Below are 19,483 nucleotides of genomic sequence, written 5' to 3'. Positions count from 1 at the left end.
GGCCTCATTTTCTCACTGACTGTTAGTCAGAGGTTCTCTCAGTTATTTGCCATGTTTGTTCAAATTGCAGCAGCTGGCTTCCATCAGAGCAAGCAAATGAGAAGAGAGGCTCAGGAGAATATACGCAGTCACCTTGTAATCCAATCTCAGAAGTGACATCCCTTCACTTTGTTTATATTTGTTTGTTAGAAGGAAGTCACTAGGTTCAGCCAATATTCGAGAGGAGGGGATTATAAAAGGCCATAACTACCATAAGCAGGGATTGTTGGAAGCTATCTTTGATGGTACCCACCACACCCCTTCGAACAGACCTTTGAGGCATCTTGCATGTGCTGTACAGAACTTCCCTTTTAAAAAGTAAAACTTCTAAGAATCTTAAGGGCATTTTCTCAGAGCATCTTTAGAGAAAAGATTTGTGACTGGCTATTGTACAAAGGACTGCATTAGGAATTCAGATATGGAAAAGTCATGAAGTTTTTAAAACAAGTGTATCAGCTTGAAATAAAGAGGCAGAGATAGACAAGCTGAAATAGGCATTTCTACCATCAAATTTTCGCATGCAGCAATGTAATTAAGATGTCTACCCAGTTGATAAATCAGCTGTATCTTATGGAAGAGGAAGGATGGCTCAGAAGACAGAACCAAGATTCTAAATGGTGGCACCATGAGCTATAAAGAATGACTCACAGAGAGTAGGAGTGGGTCCTAAGTAGAGAAAAGCTCACATGTGTTTAGTCAAATTTCAGGATTATCATAGATCAGTGACTGCTTTGTGCCTTTCATTCTCTCCTCCTAAACCAAGTATCTACTGTGGTCATCCTTTGCGTTTTACTGCTCAATGTGTGAGCGTCCAGGCAGATTACTTGTTTACTTATTTCATAGGATTTTAAACTTAAAATAACATATGGAAGGAATTACACCTGAAGAGTATCATCTAAACCTGAATTAGATTTAGATGAAATGGCCTGGGACCATGAGCCAGAGCCTGATGATATTTTTAGGGAGGCTCTTGGGAGAGAATAAATTGGTTTTTCATATAAGAGTAATATAAGAAATCTGTGGCCAGAAAGTGAATTGTGGCAGTTTTAAAACTTTCTCACAAATTCTTTAAAACTCTCTTCATTAAGAAGTTAAGCTGGCAGGGCATAGTGGCTCACACCTGTAATCCCAACCCTTTGGGAGGCCGAGAGAGGTGGATCACAAGGACAGGAGCTCGAGACCAGCCTGACGAAGATGGTGAAACCTTGTCTCTACTAAAAATACAAAAATTAACCAAGCATGGTGGTAGGTGCCTACAGTCCCAGCTACTCAGGAGGCTGAGGCAGGAGAATCACTTGAAACCAGGAGACAGTGGTTGCCGTGGGCTGAGATCCCACCTCTGCACTCCAGCCTGGGTAACAGAGTGAGACTCCATCTCAAAGGAAAAAGAAAAGAAAAGAAGCTAAGTCTATGTTCTCTCCTCTCAAATCTGGGTGGGTTTGTGTTTCCACCAGCAGAGTATGGCACAATGGCAGAATGGCAGAAGTGATGTTATTTGACTTACAAAGCTAATTCATAAAGGATAGCTTCTGTTTTGTTAGCTAGAAAACTCACTCTAGGAGCCCTGGGCTCCTACGAGAAGAGTCTGACTAATGTAAGGATGCCATGATGTGAGGAATCCAAGCTATGGAAAAGGCATTGTGTAGGCCACCTGGTCCTAAGCCCTGTCTTTGAGATGACACAGTCAGGTAGCATATGTGTGAGTGAACAAGGCTTCAGGTAATTCTAGCTCCTAGCCACTGAGTCACCTTTAGTCTTAGAGTCTTTCCACCTGGTTCCCCAGATATTGTGGTGCAGAGACAAGACATCCTTGTCTTGAGTTGTCTGAATTCCTGACCCACGGAATCTAGGAGAGTAACAAAATGGTTATTCTAAGCAACTAAATTTTTGGGTAATTTGTCGCATAATTACAACAACTGTAACTAAGCCATGCAAAATCATCAGAGCTACATTGTGAATGAAATGTGTATTTAAATTTCGGTGACAGATACACCAAAAATCAAATCTCCACCATTATGCAATATACACACATAACAAACACGCATGTGCACCCCAAATGTAAAATTTTTTAAAGAAGATGGAGATATAAAATCATCATCATCATCATCATCCTAGATCCCTCAGATAATTTTAAAATAAAATAAAATGAGCATCTGTTTGTAATGCATATTTAAGGCCAATAAATAAAAAAATTGTGAAGAAAGTCAACTCTCAGTGTATTTATAATTATTTTACAATCTTGTGTGAAGAAATCGATAGACATAAGTACTCCTAGTATAATGCCTAGCAGTAAAGAACAAGGATTTATTATTGTGCCCAAAGAAATATGCATATATACTTATTTTCAAATGTTTTTATTACCTACCAGTAATAATATTCTGACCCGAGATTTTAAAGCTTTCAATGTGTGTATCCAAGTCACAGAAGAGTAAAGATGTGGTTTCATGATCAGGGTTAACTAATCTGGGCAGAGCTGGAATTCAAGCCCAGGTTTTTGTTTGTTTGTTTTTTACTCTAAATCGCTTACTTTTCACTATTATACTCTCCTTTCTTCAGATATGTTTATATTTAAAGAAAATATTAAGAATGTATAATTATGAAAAGTTGGTCCCACCAGAAGAAGCTCAAGGATGAAAAACGCAGTTTACATCCTAACAAGAGAGATTAGGAATGATTTAATGGTTAGAAAAATGATGGGTTTGCCTATGTGAGGGTAATTTTCTGTATCTCCTTGTATGTGTGTATCTTTAATTCATAAAAATTAAAATTTAGGTTATCTTAATGAAGCACTTCATTGTAGTAAGTTAACCCTTCATCTCATACACCGATGTTTTTGATCAATCATTTTTACTTCATGGTTTAAACAAACAAAAAAAAAAGACAGATTTGAGAAGTACAATTCTGGATACAGATACCAATGATACATAAGATTCAGGACTAAATGGTTATTAAGGCCCCTTTAATTTTAATAGAGACAGTAACAGTAGCTCCCATCTATGGTTATTTCACAGATACCAGGCCAAAGACTCTCTGCATAACTGAATTGATTCCTGAAACAAGGCTCTAAAGTAAACGTTACTTTACTCTGCCTTTTTCTACCAATAAGAAGCTAGTACTCAAAAAAGCTAAACCATTTTCCCACAGTCACTCAGTTAGGACATAGTGGAGTTGGGATTATTTAATGGTTCAATCTCTCATTTCTTCATCTTTTAAAGTATTCTAAGAAAACAATAAAAATTACAGGGGAGAATAACATATTGACATGGCCAATCACAGGAAAAATAAAACTGCAGTACTCTAACTTGGTTTTTATTTCTATATATATGTAAGGTTTTAAAAATTACAACTATTGATCTCCTTTGAGAATATCATTGCTATTATAACTGTACAGTTCTAATATCCACCCAATACATAAATTTCTATTTTTATAGGTTGGTAATTTAAAAATATATATATGGAAAAACATACAGTACAAACAAACCAAATTCAAATAAAAATCCTTTAAAACTCTTAGAAATTCTTTAAGCAGGTTATGTCAATCCTATTAAAAATGATTATTCTATGTACAATACATAATCTTTAAAAAATACAGCTCCAGGAAACAAAAACTCTTTGGTTCAGCAAAAGGATTATAAATGTGGAAATCTAATTTGTTAAAGATGCACCTTTCTGGGTTGGGTTTCACTTATCTGGCTTAACCCTCCAAGAAAGCATATAGCTGGCTTTCTCTGAATTATGAAATTATAAGTGGGGACTGGGTAGAGGTTGCTTTTCACATAGAACATTACCATATGAAAATATAACCAGAAGCTCAAATAATCCTGGAACTTATACGGTATTTTTACTCTGCTAAATTTAAAAAAAATACAGCAAAGTCTCTGCTCCTCATTCATTTTGGAAGGAGGGCAAGGGAGTCACCATGGTCAATACATACAACTATTCACCAGTAAAGTTCTTAGGTACTAGGGTTCCATGCTATTGAAACAATCCTATTTATTATTTGGAAAATTGCAAGGAAGGGCTAGGAGGCAGGGAGTTGTCCCTTCTACTTCTGAAACACTATCACTTTTCCAGTGGCTTGTCTCTTAACAATTTAAATTTATAAACACCTCCATGACTCAGATGTCTTTAAAAAGAGCTATTAACTCAGAAATGATTACAGTGCATTAACATTTGTCAATGAGATTTTCATTAAAAATTAATGATGGTTATTGTGTGCAATTTTGGTTTATTAATAGCAATAATCACAGAACTTTTCAAAATACCTCAGAGTTTCAAAGAGTTAGAAGTCTTACCTATTTGAATATATTTTCCTCTACATTTGCTGAGAAGCAAAAGCCTTCATAATTTTGTTCCAGCATGTTTTCTACTTTGGTTGTGAAAATATTTTATCATCATTTAACCACAGATTGTAACTACCTTTACCAAGGGCTTTTGAAAAGTCTCTGAAGTTTCACAGCTGATCATAAAGGAAAGAAAATAATTCTTGCTTTATTTACTTCGTTTCTAAGTTCCCCAATAGAAAATGATTACCTAACTGGATTGATTGATTCAATTACTTTAGGAAAAGGTACCACTGACTAATGCTCAATCTTACCTTTCCCTGGACTCATGTCAGAGGCATATTAGTATATTTCCAGTTTAAAAGCAGGTGAAAGTCAGGAGGTTCCTTTGACTACCATGCTTTCTGCAAACCCCCATTTTAAGATGACCTCTTGCTTATATGAAGTTTCTGAGAGTGGGGAATCTCTCCAAAATTCACCATTGTTTTTCCTTCTATTTGTATGACTTAGTTATTCAAGGGCAAGACCCTTTTTAAACCTTAGTAATACTCAAACGAGAAGGATATGATTGGGATAGAACAATAGATTGTAGAGAAAACTGTGGCTTTAACAAAAATGGCTCTGATTGTGGAAAGGAAATAGGGTAGCCTCTAGCGGTTGATAAAAGCAAAAACAGAATACATCAATAATTCACAGCATCTAAACGAGACATTATATTTCAAAATCACATCCATACCGCTCTCCTCTTCCCCTTGTGCAGGGATTTCTTTTCCCTAATGGCCTTCCAAAGATATTATAGTACTCTAAAAAGAAAATAATGTGTTGGATTATTGATCCTTGAGGTCCTCTTCTGTAATGTACAGGCAGTAATCATCTTTTCTTCTGTCAGAAGTCTTTATCCCAGCCTGAGAGCTCATCTGGAGGCATTCCCTTTTCAGGAGGATACTTGTCAAAGTAGCTGTGATCTATGGGTCCATTGAGCTAACGCAGACAGAATTAAAACAAAGGGAAGAATAATGTTGACAAGGCATGCTATTACACACATGTGTAATGCTTTTTATATTAGAATGCTGATTTTATACTGCAACCACTTGGAAGTCATATACAAGGAAAAGATGACTAATTATCATTCTTGAATCCTCGTCTCAGCTTCATGAGATCTTCTCTTTACAACCTAATAGATTTGGTCACCAGATAACATTCAATAGTAACTACCTGACATGAGGAGTTTTTGTAAAGCAAAGGTTACAGAAATAAGCCGGGCATTGTGGCTCACGCCTGTAATCCTAGCACTTTGGGAGGCTGAGACGGGAGGATCACCTGAGGTCCAGAGTTGGAGACCAGCCTGGCCAACACTGCAAAACTCCATCTTTACTAAAAATACAAAAGTTAGTCAAGCATGGTGGTGCACACCTTGATCTCAGCTACTTGGAAGGCTGAGTCAGGCAAATCGCTTGAACCTGAGAGGTGAAGTTTGCAGTAAGCTGAGATCACACCACTGCACTCCAGTCTGGGTGACAGAGCGAGACTCTGTCTCAAACAAAAAAAAGGGGACAGAAATTATATCTATTTATTTTTTAATTGAAAACTATTTTAAAATCAAAATCTGCCTTCATTCTTCTTCCATTGTATAAGTTTCTCACCAATCCTGACATTTTTATGGTTAATTGATCCATATAAAGTATTCAGAATGCTGAAAAAGGAGCAATTCAAAATATTAGTGACCCTGTTGAAAGAGTGAAATGATGCTGTTCTTAAATTATGTCACAAATAAAATGGTTTCTAACTCTGCCTTCAAACAAATGTAAATAGTACCTAATTGAATGATTAGCTGAAAAGTTATTAAAAATATTATTTATGATAAATCATAATGTGGTGGAGGAACAGAGGTAGAGATCATTCAGAAGGAGCTCAAAGCTCCATTCTTAATAAATAATATTTATCCATAGGTACATGAAATAATCTCTTCTCAAAAAAATTTTATTTAATAATCACCTTTAGAAATTCATAATATTTTATGTCATGGACACTGCATGCCATAAAAATGTAATTATAACTGAATTCAGAAGAAATATTGATGTTACCATAAATTTTAAAACTATAGAAGCACTTTAGGAAGAAATCTTATAGGGAACATATAATGAAAATATAGGGAAAAGGAGTGATGCAATATTTCTGTTGATAATTTATAAGTGGCTGGTAAATCTCAATCATATTTAGATTAAGTAAACATTTAAAGGAATGAAGTAACAGTAGTGTTTTATTTTAAAATGTCAATATTTATAACATATTAGAAATCATATTTTCCACAACTATACTTTGATGAAAATTCAGATGTCAATCTACAAATGTATAAGAGAAAACACAGATCTCTGCAATCTTTTGGAAAAATCTCTAACATAAACTTAGTGGTATGTTAACCTAGATCATTCCTGAGTCATTCTTCCTCCCAGGTTAGCTGAAGTTCTGCTTTCTCCAGAGCTGTGCTATCCAATAACATAACCATTAGCAACAGGAAGTGACTGAGCACTTGGAATGTGGCTCATCTGAACTGAGATGTGCTTTTACAGTAAAATTCGCTTGGGATTTAGAAAATTTAGTATGTAAAAATAAACACATCTCACTAGTATTTTATGTTGATTACGTATTGAAATAATATTTCGGAGGTATTATGATAAATAACTAAAATATTTTCACCTTTTTTTCACCATTTTAACATGCCTATTAAACAATTTTATGTTACATACATTGTTTACAGCATATTTCTACAGTCATTTGTCAGCCTGAGCAACACTGACTACTTTGGGATTTAAGTGGCACTGACATATATTTGGTTCCTGATAGGTAAGTCAGTGTCCATCAACTAGGCAGTACTATTTAGTCCCTATAATCACAATTACTAAGGCAAATTCACTTAATTTAAAAAACTGTTTTAAAGATAACCCACCTAAAATCTGTTATGGACATATACATACACCTACAATTTGTGTACAGAAACAAATTCTTAGGAAAACAAATCAAAAGAGTAATATAGTAAATACCATACCTCTCTTTGTAAAGGTGATGGAAGGTTGCGTGCTTTCAGTCCCTCCCAATTAAAACCATTTAACCACCTGAGAAATGAGAAAGAAAGAAAGGAATATTACTTGGCTGATAAACTATTAACATGCCAAATTACCTGTCATGGCTTTAAATAGCACTCATATTCTAATTATTCCCTACCGAGACTCTTCCATCAGCTTACAGGCTAAAGTCTACAACTACTATTTGTCTTCTCACAATTTGTCTTCTCTAATTGTCTTCTCACAACTATGGCAACAAATCCTCTCACACTTGGATGTCTAACAGGCACCTGGCATGTATCAGGTCTGAATAGAAGCTTCAAATTTTCTCCGCCAACCTTATCTCAATTCTTCCAGTTGCTCAAACAAAACCTCTTGTAGTTTTCTTTCCTCTTACATCCTACCTGAGTCCATGAGCAAATCCTGTCAGTGCTAGCTTCAAATTCTATCTATATTCAGTATCTGGCCAGTCTTCAGTACCTTCACTCTACTAGCATGGACCAAGCTCCACTTTTGTGCTGGGGAAATAACTCAACAGCAAGATTGATCATTTATAGCATAAATCAGGCCACATCTTGGCTCTGTTCAATACTCCCCCACCGTTTCCAACTTACCCAGTGTAAAAGGCAAAGTCTATTCCATGTCTTTGCTATAATCTACAAGGCTTTATAAAATCACTGTTTCTACCACCATCCTTTTATTACCTTACCACTGTTTTACTTTTCTCTTTCTTTCTCCCTTAACTCATTTATCTTCTCACTATTCTCTAACAAGCTAAGGATGTTCCCAGTTTAAGGCCTTTGTACTCAAGGCTGGATTGTTCTTTCTCTAGATTTCCATGTCTTACTCTTTCAATACCTTCATGTGTTTTCTCAAAGGTCATCGTCTCAGTGAGATCTTCTTTGGCCATCCAATCTAAAATTGCAACACCCCCCCCCCTCAACGACACACACACACAGGCTTCTTATCCTCCTTCTCTACTTTATTTTACCTGCTTAGCGTCTACAGCTATCTGATATATCACTTGACTTGGTTATCATGTTTACTTTCTATCTCCCCACTAGAAAGCAAGCTCCATGTGGGCAGGGATTTTTATCTATTTCCTTTTCTCTGTGCCCCAACACTTGGAGAAATGCTTGATATAGGACAGGGGCTCAATAAATTTTTGTAGAGTGATTGAATGATTCTGAAAAGGAACACACTTACACAGAAAAAGCATTTTATAGTAATCTGAATATATGGGATTAAGCTGAAGTTCTTTTATCATTGCTTACACATCATTAATCTAAAAGGGCTGATCTGATCTTCGTATTTTCAAGCATATATGTCAAGCTTGATGGTCTAGAAATATAACACCAGGAGTCAGGAGACCTCATTTCTCTTGAATAGAAACAACCTACTCTGTCTCTCAGGATCTTATATCAAGGACACGAAATCATGCTGTTCTATAGCCACTAATCTTTTCTACCTGCACACTGAGGTCAGCTCAGCCAGCCAACCAATATTTATGGAAAGTCAACTTTGTCTCAGGCATCATAAAAGACAAGCACCCTGCTTTTAAGATGCTTTTGTTTTGCTGGGAGGTTCTAGAAACAAGAGAAATAAACAATATAAATTCTTCAATTCATTTCTGATAGTGATAAGTACAAGGAAAATAAAAGAGAATAAAGTGGTAGATGACGGCGGGAATAAGGATAGGTTGGGAGGGGCTACTTATTGCTAGGGTGGTATTTGAAGAAGTTATATTTGAAAAAGCCAGAATGAAGAGAAGGGGAACCATGGGAAGATCTGTGGCAAAGTCCTTCCAGATGGAAGGAGTGAGCTGAAGTGTAGTAAATGCAGAGGAAATTAGAAAAAAAAAAATGATGTCTGAGAAAGAGCCAGAGGCTAGGTCATGTAGAGTTTTGCAGGCACAGTAAGAAATCAAGATTTCCACATGCAGTTAAAGAATCAGAAAGTTCTAAGTAAATGACACAAGCTAGTTTTCAAAAGATACTTCCGGTTGCTTTAGAGAGAATGACCATAGGGGTCTAGAATGGGATGGCGATGTGGGCATGTGATCAAAGGTAGGGAGACTTTCAGGAGGCTGTCACATTCCTCTGTCTGTTGGCCATACCAGAAGTTAGGCCCTTCCACCTTTTTCAATCTCTTCTCATATCCAGACTTGGGTTTGGTTCACTGCTTGACTGGATTTCCTATTCCAAGTCTAAGCTTAGCAATAGGAAAGGAACCAAAGACAGAGGGCAGACTCTAGTGCATTCCATTGCAGGTGCTATTCTAAACCAAAATATCATTTTGCTACAAGCTGCTGGAACTTTATTCAAAGTGTGAGAGTCAGACAGCAACCCAGTTGTTTTATATCCCTCCTCTGCCCTTGCTGTGAAACCACAGAAGTCCTCTCTTTGTTCTACCAATTGCTTTTTTACATAGACTGAGCCTCCACTTTTAGGGATTTCTAGGTACAGAGTTCTATGGATTCTTTCATTTGTCACCAACTATGGCAACAATTCCTTTTAACATATTTTACAATGCTCTCTACTCAGAGGTACTTCATAAATATTAATAAAAATCATTACCATTACTCTACTGAATCAAACAGCCCTTGTGTTTCTTGCAGAGAATTTGTTACAATCTGACTTATGGCAATATTTACTTAACATGAGTGGCTATTCACTTAACATTTGGCCTTTTGACACTAACCACATTTTAAGTAATGCAAGCGCCAGCAAGCACTGGTGTGTAAAAATATTCACCAGAGAAATATTAGCAGCAACAGCACATAAATTGCTTCTTCATTTCAGAAGACTCATAGAGACTATTCTTGAAGGTAATTTCAAAGACTAGAAATTTTTTTTAAAAGTTAAAATACAGGCATACCTTGAAGATATTGAAGGTTCAGTTCTAAACCACTGCAATAAGGCAAATCACACAAATTTTGTGGTTCCAGTGCATGTAAAAGTTATGTTTAAACTAAACGGATATGTATTAAGTGTACAACAGCATTATGCCTAAAAATGTACACAATTTAAAAATACTTTATTGCTAAAAATGCTAACAATCATCTCAGCCTTCAATGAGTCATAGTCTTTTGGCTGGTGGGAGGTCGTGCCTTGATGTTGATGGCTACTGACTGACCAGGGTAAAGGTTGTTGAAGGGTGGGGTGGCTGTGGTAATTTCTTAAAATAAGACATTGATGAAGTTTGCTGCATTAACTTTTTATTTCAAAAAAGTTCTTTATGGCATGTGATACTGTTTGATAGCATTTTATGCACAGCAGAACTTCTTTTAAAACTGAGGTCGCACTGGGCATAGTGGCTCACGCCTATAATCCTAGCACTCTGGGAGGCTAAGGTGGGAGGATCTCTTGAGGCCTGAAGTTTGGGTAACACGGCAAGACAACCAAATCTACAAAAAAAGTTGTTAAAAAATTAGCTAGGCACGGTGGCATGTGCCCATAGTCCCAGCTACTCAGGAGGCTAAGGGCAGTAGGATAATTTGAGCTCAGGAGTTCAACGCTGCAGTGAGCCATGATCACACCACTGCACTCCAGCCTGGATGACAGTGAGGCTCTGTCTGAAAACAAACAAACAAACAAAAAACCCCCCAAAAAAAGAAAAAGAAAAAGAAACTGAGGTCCATTTTTTCAAACTCTGTTACTACATTATCAACTAAGTTTATGTAATATTTAAATCTTTTGTTGTCATTTCAACAATGTTTACAGCACTTTTGCCAGATGTAGATTGTATTTCAAGAAACCACTTTCTTTGCTTATCCATAAAAAGCAACTCCCCATCTGTTCAAGTTTCATCATTAGATTACAACAATTCAGTTCTATGTTCAGGCATCACTTCAAATTCTAGTTCTATTGCTATTTCTAGCACATCTGCATTTACTTCCTCCAATTAAGTCTTCAACTTCTCAAAGTCATTTATAAGGGTTAGAATCAACTTTTTCCAGATTCCTATTATTTGCTATTTTAACCTCCTCTGATAAATCGCAAATGTTTTTAATGGCATTTAAAATGGTGAATCATTTCCAGAAGGTTTTCAGTTCACTTTGCCCAGTCGTCAAAAGAATCACTATTGCAGCTATAGCCTTACTAAATGTATTTTTTTGTCTTTTTTTTTTTTTGAGATGGAATCTTGCTCTGTTGCCAGGCTGGAGTGCAGTGGAGCAGTCTCAACTCACTGCAACATCTGCCTCCTAGGTTCAAGCAATTCTTCTGCCTCAGCCTCCCAAGTAGCTGGACCATAGGCACATGCCACCACGCCTGAGTGGTTTTTGTATTTTTAGTAGAGATGGGGTTTCACCATGTTGGCCAGGATGGTCTCAATCTCTTGACCTCGTGATCCACCCACTTCAGCCTCCCAAAGTGCTGGGATTACAGGTGTGAGCCACCGTACCCGGCCTAAATGTATTTCTTAATAACAAGACTTTAAATTCATCAAAATTATTCCTTGAGGTCTAGGTTGAAGTGAGCCAAGTTTGTGCCACTGCACTTCAGCCTGAGTAACAGAATGAGACCCTCAAAAAAATTTAAAATAAAAAAAAATGCTCCTTGGTTCATGGGCTACAGAATGGATGTTACGTTAAGAGGCATGAAGATGTATTAATCTCCTTGTACATTTCCATCAGAGCTTTTGGGTGACTAGGTGTATTGTCAATGAACAGTAATATTGTGAAAAAACATTTTATTCTGAGAAGTGGGTCTCAAGAGTATGCTTAAAATATCCAGTAAACCATTCTGTACTCAGATATGCTGTCATTCAGGCTTTGTTCAATCTGTAAAGCACAGGCAGAACAGATTTAGCACCATTCTTAAGGGCCTTAGGATTTTTAGAATGGCAAATGAGCACTGAACTTCAAGTCACCAGCTGCATTCCTCACAAGAGAGTCAGTCTGTTCTTTGAAGCTAGACATTAACTTCTCCTCTCTAGCTAGGAAAATCCTAGATAGCATCTTCTTTTGATGTAAGGCAATTTATTCTTCACTGAAAATCTGTTGTTTCTGTAGATGCTTCATCAATGATCTTAGCTGAATGTTCTGGACAACTTGCAGCAGCTTCTGTATCAGTGCTTGCTGCTTCACCTTGCCGTCTTAAGTTATGGAGACGGCTTCTGTCCTTAAACTTCATGAACCAATTTCTGACAGCTTCTGACTTTTCTTCTTTAGCTACCTCACCTCTCTCAGACTTCATAGAGTTGAAGAGAGTTAGAACTTTGCTCTAAATTAGACTTTGGGTTAAGGAACTGCTGTGGCTGGCTTGATCTCTATACAGACTACTAAAATGTGTCCATATCAGCAATAAGGCAGTTTTGCTTTCTTACCATGTGCCCATGTGTGTCGTGTTGGTTAATACTGAGTGTCAACTTGATTGGGTTGAAGGATACAAAGTATTGACTCTGGGTGTGTCTGTGAAGGTGTTGCCAAAAGAGAAAAACATTTGAGTTAGTGGGCTGGGAAAGGCAAAGCCACCCTTAATCTCAGTGGGCACAATCTAATTAGCTTCCAGTGTAGCTAGAATATAAGCGGGCAGAAAAATGTGAAAAGAGAGACTGCTTAGCCTCCCAGCCTACATCTTTCTCCCGTGCTGGATCCTTCCTGCCCTCCGACATTGTACTTCAAGTTCTTCAGTTTTGGAACTCAGACTGGCTCTCCCTACTCCTCGGTCTGCAGATGGCCTATTGTGGGACCTTGTGATAGCATGAGTTAATACTTAATAAACTCCCCTTTATATATCTATTCCATTAGTTCTAAACCTCCAGAGAACCCTGACTAATACGAGTGTTTGCTGGAGTAACACTTTTAATTTCCTTTAGAAAACTTTCCTTTGAATTCAAAACTTGTCTAATTGGCACAGGAGGCCTAGCTTTCAGTCTTTCTCAACTTTTGATAAGTCTTCTTCACTAAGCTTAATAATTTCTAGCTTTTTAATTTCAAGTGAGAGACATGAGACTCTTTCTTTCCCTTCACTACTTAGAGGCCATTGTAGGGTTATTAACTGGCTCGATTTCAATACTGTTGTGTCTCAGGAAATAGGGAGGTCTGAGGAGAGGGAGAGGTGGGAAATGGTCCATCGATAAAGTCATCAGAACACACAACATGCATTGATGAAGTTTGGCATCTTATACGGCTGTGGTTTGTGGTACCCTCAAAATTAAAATACTAACATCAAAGATCACTGATCACAGATTACTCTAATAGATATAATAATAATGAAAAGCTTAAAATACTGTAAGAATTACCAAAATTTAACGCAGAGACACAAAGTGAGCATATGCTGTTCAAAAAATGGCCCTGATAGACTTGCTTGATGTAGGGTTATTACAAACCTTCAGTTTGTAAAAATAAAGTATCTATCTGCAAGGTGCAGTAAATAAAGCAAAGTGCAATGAAACAAGGTATGCCTGTACCTGAAAAAAATGTTTTCTTTTCCTGTCAGGAAAGATACAATGTACCCTACAAGTATATCAACGTTCTTTTAAGATATGTGTTGGGAGACATGACTGGTGCCTAGTTTTGAACTAGCTCTCAGAAACAAGAGAGTAGAGTTCTATAACTATTTTGAGGAAAGGTTTTTCACTATAGAATGGAGAGGTACATACAACTGTATTGTTTTTAAATACAAAATTAAAGTGACTAGTTCTCTAAGAAAAAAAAAAGTTTTACCTTAGAAGAGACTGGGAAATTTTGTATTAATTCTAAGAATATACTGAGTAGAAAAACTACACAGCTTAAAGACTTGTGGAAGGTTTTTAAATACTCATATTTACAGAGAGAGACCAAGTTTTCTGATGTTCCCCACCTTCAGCTTTATAGCTTAAAAAACACTATGAAAATGGAATAAAAAATGCTTTTGAGCATTTACACACAAGAAGACACTGTGTAAATTTGGTATATCTTATTAATCACCTCTATGCTCTGCACCCCAACTCTGCATTACATATAGCAAAGACAATCTTGCCCATTAAGAAGGAATAGGCAAATTAACCCCTACAGGGAAGAAAATTGAAAATTCTGTGTTACTATGCTGAGGTGAGAAAATCCTTTAGCATCAATTTGCACGTGCATATAATGACAATTTGACAGCTACATTTAAATGAGCCTCAGGTAAAGAAGAATTAAAAGCTAAAGCTGGAGACTATTAACAAATATATCAATTCTATATCCCAGCTGTGCCAGAGCAAAACATGAAGACCCTTCTATAATGAGAGTAAGAGAGAATGCATATTGGAAGAAAGGCTTTAATTGACAGAGCACTTGTTTCCTTAATTTGAGTGGTGTGTTTATCTGTCATTTTATAATGAGAAAAGAAATGATGATAACAGCATGTAGTGCTAGAAAAAAATAAATTAAAATCTAAGACAAATAATGAGCTTTACAAGTGAAGGCAATCCAAAAGATAACACAGAACATTAGGATACTACAAGCATTTTGATTTTATAAAATCTAATGTCTTTATCTTCCTTTCCTTCCTATGTTTCCTTCCTCCCTTTCTTCCTAAAAACACCCTTAAGGCCGAGCTCAATATGAATGTACAATATTGAATACACAACTTTATTTCAAGTAAGTTCATAAATATATAGAGTAGGGTTGGCAGCCTAATTTTTTGTATTTGTTTTGAAGCTGTACTGCTATTGTTAAGAAACGTGAATAGCATTTCTATTCATCAGTAGCCCCTCTCCCTTTATTTTCATACCATGTTGATGTGCCCCTAATTCTTCAGTGAAAAGATTCATAAGGCAATGACGTGTTTTCATTTCTAAAAGTGAACATATCAGTGTAGTCAAATGATTTCAATCATGACATTCTCAAGTGTATTTTGCACTATCTACATACTCTTAGAAATTAATGTTTTATATCTGTGAATCACAAGCAAAATGAAAACATCTTAAAGATGACAGGAGTTAGCCAAGCACTGATTTAACAAATCAAAATCTTGAAGGTTTGAACTGCCACATTTGAATATTTAATAAATCAGAGAGGGTGACTTATGAAGGTTATCAGTGGCTCTGAAGACCAGCTTTAAAAATTCACAGGACTAAAAAAGTACATGTCAGATTACTTTACAAGGATAAAGCATGGTTTGAGGTTCTGTGGAAAGCAGTGAAATCAGTGTCCTTTACCCAAAAAATAAAATACATCATGAGGGAGAATTTGAGGATATTCAAAGAAAAATTATATTTAAAATAAATATGTATTGTTAATTAAACCTGAAATCAAATACTTTTTCACAGTTGATTTAGGTGACTCATCCTCTTGAATACTGACGACAACAATGGTATCCTCCTTTACTTACAAATTAAATGCCAAAATTAGAACGTAATTCCTTCACAGACTCCAAGTTGATATTTCAAAGTATAATAAATATATACAACTAGTATAGATCAATAAAAATACACACTAAAGAATAATAAAGACAGAAGTGGATTAAAAGCTAATTTGCTATGACTTGAAGATGTGATTTTGTAACTTTTCTTTTGTAACGTCAGTCATTCTGATATGAACTTCCAGCATGAGACAAATTACTTTAAGATTAATTATTGTACCTACATCTACTAAAACATAGATAAAAAGCAAAGCACCATAAAGAAAAAATTGAAAGTCTACAAAGGAACCCTTGTGGCTTCCTGAGAGAAGCTTTAGGAAGTACCACATTGTTCTCCTAATTTCTATATTTTTCTGGCAAATAAATAATTATATACCTGTGTTTCTTAATGTCATTTATTCCATTCTTCAGATTTCCCAGCCTTTCTGTTGGATTTTGCCTAAAATAATAATTTGTAAAAGGAAATTTATAATAATATAATTAAGAAAATTATAAATTAAAATTTAACATTTATTTTTTAATTAATTCATTCATTAAATAACATGCATTAAGTTCCTACTGTAGACCAGACATCTGAGTTTAGGGAGGTGAAAGGATGTGACCTCCTCCTGGAGAAGCCACAGGTAAATGAGAGTTTAGAGTGTGAGTGTGTGTGTGTGTGTGTGTGTGTGTATTATTTATAATAAATATATATCTACAATTTAACTAATATGCATTTATATTATAACATATAGCAATGCTTTAAATAAGATACGAATAAATACTTTAAAGAACAGGCGGCACTATCTTGCTAACTCTGCTGAGAAAACCAGGGCAAGCTTTAGAGAATCATTTACATCTAAACTGGAATCTGAGAAGCATGCAGAAATTCCTACTGGCAACCCATAGCTAGATTTTTAGTTCTAAATTTACTAAATTTTAATGCTTTTCTTAAAGTTCAGGTAGAAAAAAGCAGCAAAATGAAATTTTAAACAAAAATCTAGAAGTCTCCTATTTTCTGATAAATTATTTTTAATGGTAAGTAGAAATGGTGGTAATTTAAGATAAGAACAGAGGAGCACTTCTTTTTTTTTTTTTTACCATTTAAAAAGATTTTCTTTTCTTTTTTTTTTTTTTTATTGAATTTTAGGTTTCGGGGTACATGTGCAGAACCTGCAAGATAGTTGCATAGGTACACACATGGCAGTGTGTTCTGCTGCCTTCCTCCCCTTCACCCACATTTGGCATTGAAAGAGGTCATATAATGACACTTCATTATCACGACTAATTTTCTTTCAAAATAACAAGATTATAAATAAATTACTCGTTTTTTATATTGTCAAAGTTTATGTGGCACATGAAAAATTTGTAATGTGTATATAAAGCCTAATGATCAAGTCAGGGTGTCAAGGACGTCCGTTGCCTGAGTACAATACATTTTTGTTAAGTATTCAACTGTCCTCTTCAAACACTGAATTTATTCCTTTTACTGTAAAATTATGTATTTAACCCACTTCCCTTCATCCTCCCTGCTCCCTTTCACTCACCCAGTCTCTGTAAACTACCTTTCCATTCTCTGTCTCCACGTGTTCAAAATGTTTTAGCTCTTACATAGAAACGAGAACATTGAGTATTTGTCTCTTTGTGTTTGGCTTATTTCACTTATGATAATGACCTTCAGTTCCTTCTATGTTGCTTAAATGACATGGCTTCATTCTTTTTTATTGCTAAGATAGTAAATTATTCCTTGGTTTATTTTGCCCTATAACAGATAAAGATGATCCCCCAAGGTTGCCTGAAAAAAATTAGATCTCTTTTAAACTACTTTATAAGTAGGTACTGTGATTCTGTAATGTGAGGTCAGTTAAAACTCCCTATACTGCAAAACAGAAAATGACTTTCTTTAAATATAATTTACCCATATAAAAAAAGCACAAAAAGTAAATATGCACCTTATTTTAAAATGTGTAGAAACAGAAAACAAAGCCTTTACACTTTCTTCAAGACAAGGGATTACTGACTGTCATTCTTACCTGCAAAGCCTTCGAATCAAATCCTCAGGTCGTCGTGTTATCTTTCTGGGAAAATCAATTTTTTCAATTCCTTTGAGAATCAAATTGTAAGTCATCATTTGGTCAATCCCAGAAAACGGTGGGCTAGAGGAAATCCAAAATGGGACACATTAATAACAGGGTCTTTTGGAATTAATTTTCTTCCTTATATCTTTCCTTCCCTCCCTTCTTTCCATTATTCCTCTCTCTTTCATAAGTTGTTTTATAACAAATCTGGATATATCCTATAAAATCATCTCACTAATTTAATATTGCTTAGCACATCACACACACACACATACATATAAAGGTAATCGGTCATGTGGGAATGAACACTAAAAGAAAAAGAAAGGGACAGAGGTGTGATTTTTTGAGATAGAGTGAATAAGAAAAGCCTTTTAAAAGCTGACAACTGAGCAGAGGTATGAATAAAGAGAGAGAAGGAAGTGAATGCAATGCACCACTACCTGCGGCAGAAGGTTCTAAGACAGGGAGAACAAAGGCCGTGAGTCAGGAGTGGGTCTGGGTGGTCCTGCATAGTGAGGTGGGCAGTGTGGCTGGTGGAGTGAGGAAGCAAGAGGGGAGTACAGAGATGAGGGCAATATTGTATAGATGAAGTGGCTATCAGAAGGACCCGGGGCTATATTCTGAGAGGAATGATCTCAATTACAGCAGCCAGAGTTGAGCTTTTCCTAATGCATGGCGGATAAACTATGATGGTGGTAGTGAGAAAGTCAGGGGAAAGGAGCCCCAGTAGCATTGCCTAGGACAGTAATGTTGAAAGTAGTGAGATATTACTGCATTCTAGATCTATTTAGACTGTGCAATAGGATGAATGTCTGTGTTCCTCCAAATTCATTTGTTGAAACCCTAATCCCAATGTGGTGGTATTTGGAGGTGAGGCCTGTGGGAGGTAATTAAATCAGGAAAGTGGAGCCCTCATGAATGGGACTGGTGGCATTCTAAGGAAACCACATTGCCATGTATGTACCTATGCAACAATCCTGCATGATCTGCACATGTACCCCAGAACCTAAAAAGTACGATAAAAAATAAAAATACTTTCAAGGCCAGGTGCGGTGGCTCACACCTGTAATCCTAGCACTTTGGGAAGACAAGGCGGGAGGATCACATGGGGTCCAGAGTTCCAGACTAGCTGGCCAATATGGTGAAACCCCCGTCTCTACTAAAAGTGTAAAATGTAGCCAGTCATGATGGTGGGAATCTGTAATCCCAGGTACTCGGGAGGCTGAGGTAGGAGAATCGCTTGAACTCAGGAGGCAGAGGTTGAAATGGGTTGAGATTGCCTCACTGCACTCTAGCCTGGGTAACAGAGTGAGAATCTGTCTCAAAAATAAATAAATAAATAAATAAATAAATAATAGAAACACTTTCGTATTTATTCTATTATGTCATTTAAATTTTGAAAATTAAAGATGACTTTCATGAACTACTTTGCTGTATCTCAGTCAACACCGGAGACCTTGTGCTACTGAGCCTTCCAACTGTAGGTAATATATGAGACATTCAGTGCACCAACTTTTTATTAAACTATGTTTCACTTGTAAAGAAAATGAAGCAGGAAACCAAAACCTTGTTATGATATTTTTCAATTTATTTATATATTTACACTATTGGGTTTTTTTTTGTTTTTTATTTTAATTTCCCTCCTATGCTCTAGAGTTCAGGGCATTTAAAGTTAACCTTTCTCATGCCCTACCCAGAAAATCATTTACAGG

The 19,483-nt window shown here is 36.2% G+C and overlaps 1 protein-coding gene across 4 annotated transcripts in view; it reads right to left on the bottom strand.

Annotated features, from left to right (window-relative positions):
* Positions 1 to 2,869: 2,869 nt before the first annotated feature.
* The window catches only part of PRKG2 (protein kinase cGMP-dependent 2), a 127,474-nt gene continuing 110,860 nt past the window's right edge, over positions 2,870 to 19,483 (bottom strand). For all 4 annotated transcript variants that reach the window (XM_035293447.3, XM_017970467.4, XM_035293448.3 and 1 more), the window contains 4 exons: positions 17,727 to 17,849; positions 16,091 to 16,153; positions 7,369 to 7,435; positions 2,870 to 5,303 (listed from right to left, as the gene is read on the bottom strand). In XM_035293447.3, coding sequence (XP_035149338.1) covers positions 5,208 to 5,303; positions 7,369 to 7,435; positions 16,091 to 16,153; positions 17,727 to 17,849 — 349 coding nt within the window. In that variant the 3' untranslated portion in view covers positions 2,870 to 5,207. The remainder of the gene's footprint in view (positions 5,304 to 7,368; positions 7,436 to 16,090; positions 16,154 to 17,726; positions 17,850 to 19,483) is intronic.

The sequence above is a fragment of the Callithrix jacchus genome, chromosome 3, assembly GCF_049354715.1.
Source record: "Callithrix jacchus isolate 240 chromosome 3, calJac240_pri, whole genome shotgun sequence".
Taxonomy (NCBI): domain Eukaryota; kingdom Metazoa; phylum Chordata; class Mammalia; order Primates; family Cebidae; genus Callithrix; species Callithrix jacchus.
The sequence above is the reverse complement of the archived record's forward strand: the minus strand, read 5'-3'. Positions and strand labels throughout refer to the sequence as shown.